This window comes from Corylus avellana, chromosome ca1 (genome assembly GCF_901000735.1).
Source record: "Corylus avellana chromosome ca1, CavTom2PMs-1.0".
Lineage (NCBI taxonomy): Eukaryota > Viridiplantae > Streptophyta > Magnoliopsida > Fagales > Betulaceae > Corylus > Corylus avellana.
Window position 1 is genome coordinate 49,342,573 of NC_081541.1, and position 9,934 is coordinate 49,352,506.

At 34.5% G+C, this 9,934-nt stretch overlaps 1 protein-coding gene across 1 annotated transcript; it reads right to left on the minus strand.

Moving 5' to 3' along the window:
* Positions 1-405: 405 nt before the first annotated feature.
* LOC132174192 (putative RING-H2 finger protein ATL71) lies at positions 406-918 on the minus strand. The gene has a single exon (XM_059585886.1). The coding sequence runs from the start codon at positions 916-918 to the stop codon at positions 406-408; it is 513 nt and encodes a 170-aa protein (XP_059441869.1).
* Between the last annotated feature and the right edge of the window lie 9,016 nt (positions 919-9,934).

The following is a 9,934-nucleotide window of genomic DNA, read 5'->3' on the forward strand; positions in this document are numbered from 1 at the left end:
TCCTATATAGCAACATATACAGAAGAATTTACTATTTCCAAAATGAAAATGAAGCAGAAGAATACGTCATTTGGAACATGTTTCCTCTAATCCCAATTTCTATGGAGAAAAAGAGATCACGTAGACCCTTCTGAATGTTCTATTACCAAAAAAAAAAAAAAAAAAAGTTCTATAAAAAAAAACTCTACAGTTCACGGATTGGATCACCATGGATCTTTCTAGTCACTCTTGCCGTAATCCCAAGGGAGGCGTCTGTGACACCACCAGAACCGGAGCCGGAATCAGCGACTTCTGACAAAGCGGACGAAAAAGGTGCGAAACATTTGAATGTCAATATTATTGGGGTTCAGGACATAATCCCAACAAAATGCTCCGAGAAAATTTGATCATCATCAATCTTTCTAGTCACTCTTGCCGTATTACCAAGGGAGGCATCTGATCAACAAGAGGAGACACCGCCGGAACCGGAGCCAGAGCCGGAACCAGCGACTTCCGGCAAAGCGGACAAGAAGGGTGCAGCCTCAACCAAGGGTTGACGCACTTCAGATGGAAGAGATGGCCGCAATCCGGCAGCAGCTGCAGCACATCAGTTTGTCTATAATCCGCCAAGCAAATGGAGCAGCAAGAAGTAGCCGAGCTTGTTTTCTGCAGATTGTATTGGGAGTAGAACAGCTTCGGGAAGCTGTGCAGAGTTGCTTCATCGAGGCCTAATTCAATGGCCACAAAGTTTTGGTCAGCCGCATTTTGTGGGGGATTACTGTTGTTGCTGTGGGGGAGGCAGAAGCGGGTGCAGAGATAGGAAGCAACGGTTAAGATTAGAGATATCAGGAGAACACTAAGAGGAAAAGTGACAGCGAAAATCAACCCGTTTTTGCTATGATCCATGGGATGATCACTGGATATCTTGCTGTTGTTCATGTGGAGAAGGGAAGGAAATCTTTGTTGTGTATAGATCAAACCATTTAAGGACATGTTGTGTTTCTTATTAATGACGTTATTTATTGCAAGATAATGTTTGGAACAATAAAATATGTTACTGACAAGTTTGTTTTTGGTTCTTACTGTCATTAAAATAGTTTTTGGCAAGATTACCTGCAAAGAAAGGAAGTAAAATATATATATAAAAAAAGATTAGGAGAATAAACTAGCTTATGGTCTAGCAATGCTAACGATGGCTTGTCCTACTTTAGCCATATAATTTGTTTGAGTCCTTAATTAATTACAACATGACAAACAACGTACGTACTTGTCCCCAAGACTATCCGCTTAAACCCGATTATACTTAACCTTTACATATGGAAGATAATTAGGCCATATATAGCACTGTATGGCAAGATCCACATACCGCCACCGTTTGCAAGTGACTGAACGGCGTCAGCTCACAAGATGGCCCTTGTCCACTTCCACGCCCAAACAAAGATAAAAACTGACATCCACCTGCGGGAGTTAGGTGACAACTCACAGGTACGTCGTCGGACAAGAAACTCATGGACAACTATTCTAAGCCAAGGGATGTCGACTCGGGACTTGAGGGGTAGTGGTCATACACCGCATGAACACATATGATTCAAAAAAGCCCGACTAGCAGGACAAGTCGGGCATAATTTTCTTGATCTAGGGTAGTCAAATTATCAAGAATTTCTATCCTTATTAGTTTGATCATTGAGATGTAGATGTAGGGCATAATTTTCTTGAGTCGAGCTGAGTAATTAATTTTAAGGCTCGTTTTAATTGAATTAATTATATGGGTAGTTTAATTTGGCTCGAATTTGAGATGAACTTTGAACATTCAATTCATTCAAACTCGGCTCGCTTGAGCTTGAACTCGGCTAGGTATCCCCTAATTTGCTAGCCTTGTTTAACCATTCAAATGTAGATGTAGGGCTGTAATTCAACTAAGCCGAGCTAAACCAAGTATTAGACTTTTGGACTCGTCACTTGATCATATATATAAGTGTTCAAACTTCGCTCACAAAACCATCTGTTGAGCTTGAGCTTGAGCTCAAACTTAACAAAGGTACCTAACTAACTACCTGACCTATCACCTTTAAGGTATTTAATTAATATTGGGGAAAAGAAATGGTATATTCGCCTAATTTAATTAGACCAATTATAAAGACTAATTCTACATTTATCTCTAATAATAATAATATTACTATTATTGTTATTATTTCGGATAAATGCTATAAGTCTTTTTATGTCTTTTTATTTCTTTAAGATTATTATTACATTAAAATTTAATATTAATATTTCACAAATCCAATAACGAAAAAAGACGCAACTTTTCAAAGCATGAAAGACGATAATGAATCCATAAAAAAAAATATTTTTTGAACTATTTTCAGGATTGCAAGCAAACAACAAAAAATAATTAATTATTTTTTAAAAAATGTTTTCAACTAATTAACAAACCTTTTCCGACAGAATACATATTTTTCTTCAGAGAGAGAACGTGTGATGCCTAGCTAGTTGCTTATATGGTGAGAGTTAAATCACATAATCTGATATATATATATATATGTTTGGAAATAGAATTATGAACTTGGGCCTAGGGTACTAGAGTAATGCTACAAGTCCCTCTTGTGTCTTTCTTGAGTCCTTCCAAGAATGATGTGGCTATTAAAATTACCATTGAACTTGTGATTGATCATTATTAGATTTTGATCAAATAATAATTTAATAGGCACATCGTTCTTGAAAAGACACAAAAGAAAATTCTATTATTACTCTCCGATCAGGCCTCCTTTCTATTGTTTGCAATAAAGAAAGGCAATGTAATTTTGCTTGAAGCTTCTGTAAACTCTAGGCCTAAGCTCAAAGCCATCTATTTTACAACCTTCATTTCTGACTGTTTTTAGCGACGACAAAAAGTTGTTAAAAGTCTAAATATCGTCGCAAATGACTTTTAGCGACCACAGTTAATTTAAGGTATATATACTGTTTGGTGAGCTCGGACCTTAAGCTTGAGCCGAAGCAGTCTCTGGGCGATGGGCCCCCGACTAGCTAGGCTCTCTAGGCCTTTCGACATTTGGGTACTCCACAGAGTAGAATAGGATATAAATAGGTTCCATGTGCCTTTTATACAATGGATTATGCATATTAATTCTACAATTTCAATTTTTAGTTGCTGTTTTATTAGGATATGTAGTTTTACTCTTAAAAAAGTGGGGTGGGGGATTCGTGGAAACAGAAAGGAGAAGAAGATACCCAATATCAAAGCGGTATCAAAGTGTAGAAAAAGTTTAACTAATAAAAATATAATTGCACCTAATTCACACCAAAATTTCACATCGCAAGCTATGGATAGTAATTCATGTTTATGTGCCGTCGGGTTTAATTCGTACCGAGACTGGAGTATAAGAGTAAGACTATATATGTTAACTCTAATTTAATCAATTTAAATAATTGAGTCAGACCCCTTAACCCCAACTTACTATTTCTTGTTAAATTCATATAGAATTTGCAACTTCATTGAATGAAACAAATGTTACTACTAGTTTCTATGGTTCTTGCCCGTGATGATGTTTCAGTTTTTTGGGCTCTTAAAGCCCGAGGCCTTGGAACTTTTTAACTTTTTCCCCACTTATAAGGGGCTTTCTCTTAGCTTTCGGATTTACATGTACTACGGAAGGTCTCACTAAGAATTGGGCTTTTGAAGGTTCTCTTAGCTCTGAGGTCCCACAGTCGCCAAACCAATTCCACCCGCCTTCCACGTGGGTAGTCTCAATCTTTGAACGTCATAACTCTCTGCTGGGCTAACGAAACCGATCTCTCCATAAATTTTTTCTTAATTAGTCTTAATTAGTTTGAAGGAAATATTCATTTAAAATAGTGTTAAATATATATAAATATTTAAAAAGCATTAAAAGACACATTAAATTTAGTCTAAGTTAGTAAACTGCGATTAATAACGTTAAGAATTTCTTGTGTTTTTTAAATGTTTATAGACACATGGCACTATTTTAACTGGATTTGAGGATATTTGAAATTTTTGTCCTTTATTTAGCGCATTTAGGAGAATAAATTTGTTTAAAAAAATTGTCTCTCAAAAAATAAAGACAATATTACACTCTTAAATACACTAAATTGATTTTTTTTTTTTTACATGTTCATACAAGAAGGGGAATTCGAACTAGTGATCTCTACTTCATAAGACATGGTCCTCAGCTGATTGAGTTACCCATTAAAGACACTAAATGAATACTCTCATGAAATAGAGACGATCTTTTTCGGGCTAAGGAGGGATTTGGTTGAGGAGGTGAAGTAATATATATATATAGTCACATAGGGAAAAGTCTAATTTCCCTAATCCTTATTTTTATTACTTAATTGGCCTTGCCTGCTCAACACCAAATAGTTGGCAGAATCCTTATACTTTTTTTTTTTTTTTTTTTTTTTTTTTTTTATACTTATTATTATTATTTTTCCTTCAATGTTTAAAGTCTGTTTGGCATTAAGATTTTGTAAATAAAAAAGACAATTTTAAAATAAGTCTCAAAAAAAATAAATTGTTTGGATTTAACTTTTTAAAAAATTATGGTTTGAAAACGTAGAAAAAAAAAAAAGAAAAAATATAATAAGAAATAAATGTATATAACATATTTCTCTTTTTGAAAACATATTTATGATGTTTTCAAATTAAAGGCGAGAGAATGTGCTTTTCTTGCATCAAGGTTTTGCTTTCCTCGTGAACACCAAAACAGCTGGCACGCACCACTTCTGAGCATTTATCTTTAAATAATGCTTTTACATCACTCTCTGCATAATCTCCTCCTCCTCCTCCTTTCAGATCTAAATTCTATGGCGTCGCTTGATCTTCTACGAGGAGGAAGATTATGTTTGCGTGCTCGCTCGCTGTGCAAGGAATCTGAACTTCCACCTTCGTAAATCAAGCACCAAAGCAACCGACGGTGGATGTTGGAATCGAACATGATTTGAGGGAATCGCTTGATGTTCGTAGAAGATCTGGACAATGATGAAAAGGAGTAGGCATTGGTATTGTCCGGATCTTCTATAAACATCAAGTGATGTCTTCTGTGTTGTGTTCGATCGAAGATCTCCATCTCTTCCGTGTACGGTTGTTCGGTGCATGATTTATGAAGGAGGAAGTTGCAATTCCATATATCATTTCAGAAAGATGATAATCAAAGTTTATGGTAAGCAGATCTAAGACTAAGATCTACATTATTCTTCTCCTTTTCTTTTTCTTTATTGTTTTTTTGGTTACACTCTCATAAAATTATAAACATTAGCAGTCGATTTTTTTTGCTAAATAATATTTATTTAAAAAAAAAATGGAAACATGCATTTTTGATTATAAGGTTTGGGGATTTTTACAAAAAGTTCCTGGTGTCTTAAAAAGTGATTAATTACATTTCAGGTAAGAAAAGAAAATTTTCCACCCGTAGAAAAATTGGCAGAATCTATTAATCTGTTAATGTTGTGTTATATCATCACTAATCAGAATGTGACATGTGTAGAACAAAAAAAAAAAAAAAGAAGGCGGGGTTGGTTGGTTTGCTCTCTCTCAATTAGACAAAGGGTATGATTCGACCACCATATGTGTTTTTCATTTTTTCTATATATGTTAGATTTTGTTTTTTATAGTTTACTATCACATTCTAATTTGTAATGATGTGTTATGTTTAATTTGTAATGATGCCATGCTCTTTTAATGGCATGGGTCTTTTTTGTTGGGAAAATGATTCTCTTCAGTTTAAAATGAACCGGAGAATATTTAGTTAATGGTCATGATCTCTTTAAATACGACATATCTTATTAATAAAAAAAATAAAAAAAATATTATATATTTTTTTAAAAAAATTATAAAAAATTAAAGGGTGGCTAACCATCCCAATGGCTTGACCACCCTAGTTGGAGCTGGGCTGGCACCCCATGGGGTGGCTCCCAAGGGCCAGATCGAAGAAAAAAAAAAACAAATTTGTTTAGCCCTTGAAGGTGGTTTGGCCATTGGGGTCAAACGATTTTTTTTTTTTTAATTTGGGTTAGAGGGTAGTCCAGCCACCCCATGGCCCTTGGGGCCAGTCCGGCTATCATTATGGCCAAGGGTGGCCTTATGTTTTTTTTTTAATGTAAAATATATATATTTTGATAGTGGAACATGTGTCTTATTTGTGGCTTTAGAATTTTTGTGAAAAAATCACATTATTGAACCGGATATGAGAGGGTCCCCATTTTTTGTTGGAAATGTTAGAATGCTATTATTTACTCACATTTGGCCATCAAAAGCTGATGTGGCAGGTCATTTTTATTATTTTATTATTAATTTTTAAATCAAAATTTAAACAATAAAAAACATAAAAAAAATAAATAAAAAAAAAACTAAAAAGAGGTTGAAGGGGTGGGTTCTCACTAGGAGTGGTCGGCCACCCCCAAGGGCCATGGGGTGGCTGAAGCCACCCTCCATGGGCCATATCAAAAAAAAAAAAATATTTATTTTGGCTATTGAGGGTGGCTAGACCACTCTCAAGGGTTTAGGGGTTGCTTCGACTATCTCAGACCGCCCGTTTGTAGTGGCTAAACCCTAGCCAAAACTAGGGTGGTTTGCCAGCCACACCATGCAGCTTCTTTTAGTTTTTTATTGTTTTAATTTTGATTTATAATAATAAAATAATTAAAGTGGCCTGCAACATTAACTTTTGATGTCCAAATGTGGGGAAATAATTGCATTTTAAGCTAAATGATTGCATTTTTTTTTTGGTTAATTTTGTTTAATCATAAGTGACATGTGACACTCTAATTAATGTTGATGTGCTACATTAACTCATTATGTCATGTCAACATTTTCAAGGGAATGAACTATTAACTCGTTAGAAGCTTTTAGAGAATGTCATAAAACTAATTTAATTTCTGAAGTCAAATTTGACCGATTCCATCATGTTTCACGATAGGACTAATAAAATTACAACATGTGTCCCTCTTAATTAAAAAAAAAAAATATATATATATATATATATATATATATATATATATATATATATAACTTTAAAAAACAAAAAAAAAAAGTTACAAATTTTTGTTAAAAAATTTGATGAATTTTGTTAGGTGTTAATAGTAATACTAATAAAATGATGAGACCTGTCACTTTTAATAAAAAAAATACATATATAAATATATAAAATGTTAAAACAAAAAAAACTACAAAATTAATCTAAAAAAAAATAGCCACTCCTTTGGGGGTGGAGGTGGCCGGCTGCGACCAATTCAGCATCAGCATACCAAGTAAGAACCCAAATTCGAACCAACCCAGATCAACCCAAAAACACCAACAAATCCATCCATGTAGAAACAAATAATAAAATAAAATCATCCCACAATTGACCCATCAAGCATAATCCCATTGATTTAGTTTGCGAGAGTACCCGAATGGAAGTCCTACTCATACAAGTTATACAACCCAACCCCTCTTTCCTCTCACCATTCTCGAGTAATAGTTTAATTTTAGCTATTGTATGCTCTATCCCTGGCTGCAGTCTCTGCCGATCAGTGTTGGTAGCTTCGCATCCCTGAGCTGCAGCGTTCGTTGCTCGCCCAGCTAGATCTAAGGGTGACCTTCGGGCCACCTCCGCCTTTGGGGTGGCCCGTGAGCTGTGATGCTCTTGAATATTTAAGAAATGCATTTAACCACCATTGATCAAGTTTAATAAAACACCCACTATTTTAAAAGATGATATAAAACATTTTAAGAAAATCCAAATATCAATTTTAACATTTATTTCATGACCCAATGTTTGTCCACGGACTACGGAACGTTCGCTTAAACCCTAGCATCAAATGTTCTCTTGTGGACCAGCAAACATTTGATGAAAACCTTGGAATAATCGTAGAGTAGTACACCAAACATTCAAGAATATAACACTGACTGTTCAGTGATCTCTGAAAAGCAAAATTAAGCTATTAGCCACATCTTCCAGCCTTATCCACCCAACTACTCCTACCCACCCCTTGACCCTTCAAAGCACCCTCAAACTTTCATGCTACACCACTACCATCAAGCTTTTGAGAGAGAAAGAGATCTTAGAGAGAGAAATGATATTTTGGTATAAAAATCATGGTCAACAAGGCAAGCCTTGAAACGTAACTTGTTTTTATATTGTTTATATGATTTGACATGTTCTATATAAGTTTTCAACATGCTTTAAAGTGTTTAGTGAAATTTATCTTATTTTGAAATAAATAATTTCAAAGAAGTTATGCCCACACTCTTGTTTTCTAATGTTTGACACATTAATATGGTTTGACATGATTATGTTGATTTGTAATTAGTAGCTTTGGTTGGATTAGAACATGGGTTAGTTAGGAGTTTTAGAGTTTTGCATTCACTTTGGTGCCCACCAAACGTTCGACCCTTGGTGATCGAACGTTCGATCATCATAGACCAAACGAGCGATGTTGAGACTGAACATTCAGTAGTGTCCATAATTGTTTAATTAAGGCTTTATCGACGGTTTATCATTGTATGCATGACTTAGGTTCTCGAGATATTATGAAATAACATTAGACTATGCTTTGCAGTAGCCAAGAGAATCGAGATGCCAGAATATGAGGATGAGTAGATAAGATAAGTATATACTTACGACTACTTTTTATAAAAATGTGTCATATGTTAGCTGACTAAGCATGCGTATGTTATGAGCCTTCTATTTCTTAATTAATTCGGTAAATGATTAAATAATGATTAATGAGATGCGTCGTATGATATGGTACACCGGTACGTGCGGTATAATAGTCATGAGCTTACTATATTGGCTAGATTTTATGTTCAAATTTGTGTTTATCTGAGCCTTAGATCCAATGGTTGTTCGTGACTGGCGTAACCATATTTAATTAGTAGGTCACTACAAGACGTACATCATTAGTAGCGTGGGCCACCCGAAGTCGGACTCGGTCGGGCTGTAATGGACGGAAGCGTACAATATCTCGATAAATCGATGTTGTATTATAGATCTCTCAGGACAATGTTAACCTTGCTGAAAAATTGTAATATCTCGGGTAGACCATACAAACTTCTTCCATTAGAAATATTGGTGATTGTCTTTGGGATTTGACTCCATAAACCAAATGTAGCTTTAGTTTTTAACAGAATTAGATTCCATGGATTAAATTATTTTTTTGACATGCCAGGGACTTCTGAGTTCATTTTGATACGACATGAAGCAATTTGTAATTTAGGCAAACTACATAGACTGATTTTGAATTTGTCCTTTTTTTCCTTACCCAAGAGTGATTAATCACTTTATAAATTTCAAGGAGTTGTTTGTTAAAACCCCAACTAGAGGGACACAAAATGTGTTTATTTCATAATTAAAATTACCGGCCATTAAGCCTTGTTTCTTTAAAAAAACTATTAAATACATTAAAAAAAATGCGCATACTTTGCAGTGTTTTAAAAATTACGCTAAAACCAGAAAAATATGAGAGTAACTTCAATGAGGTCATGATGTAAATTGGGTGTTTTGCACCCTCTAATAGGAAGTAGATATTTTAGTTTTCGTTCTGATATAATGTTAAATCACCACTTGTTTTAAAAGCTTAGGCTGATAGGCAGTGACGGAGGGAGGGCGTGGTAGGCCATGTCCCCCCCCCCCCAAATAGGGAAAAAAAATTGTAAGTAAAAAAAAAAAAAAGTTTTAATTTTAGTCATTTGGCTCCTCAAAAAAAAATTGGCCCTATTTTTAAATTTTTTGGCATCATCCAATAAAAAATTTTGGCCCTATTTTTTATTTTTTTGGCTGTACCCATTATGTGTTTTTTTTTTTTTTTTTTTTTGCCCTTACTTTCAAATGCCCACTTTTTTGGCCATTTCGGTAGTCTTTAGTTCATAAAAAACAACCAAAATATATATTTTTTTAATAAAAACATTCTAAATAACCCAAAAAAAAAAAATTTGGCTACCCCTATCATAAAATTTCTT

Coding starts and splice junctions, on each gene's coding strand:
- LOC132174192 (XM_059585886.1), bottom strand. CDS start 918: ATGAACAACAGCAAGATATCCAGTGATCATCCCATGGATCATAGCAAA.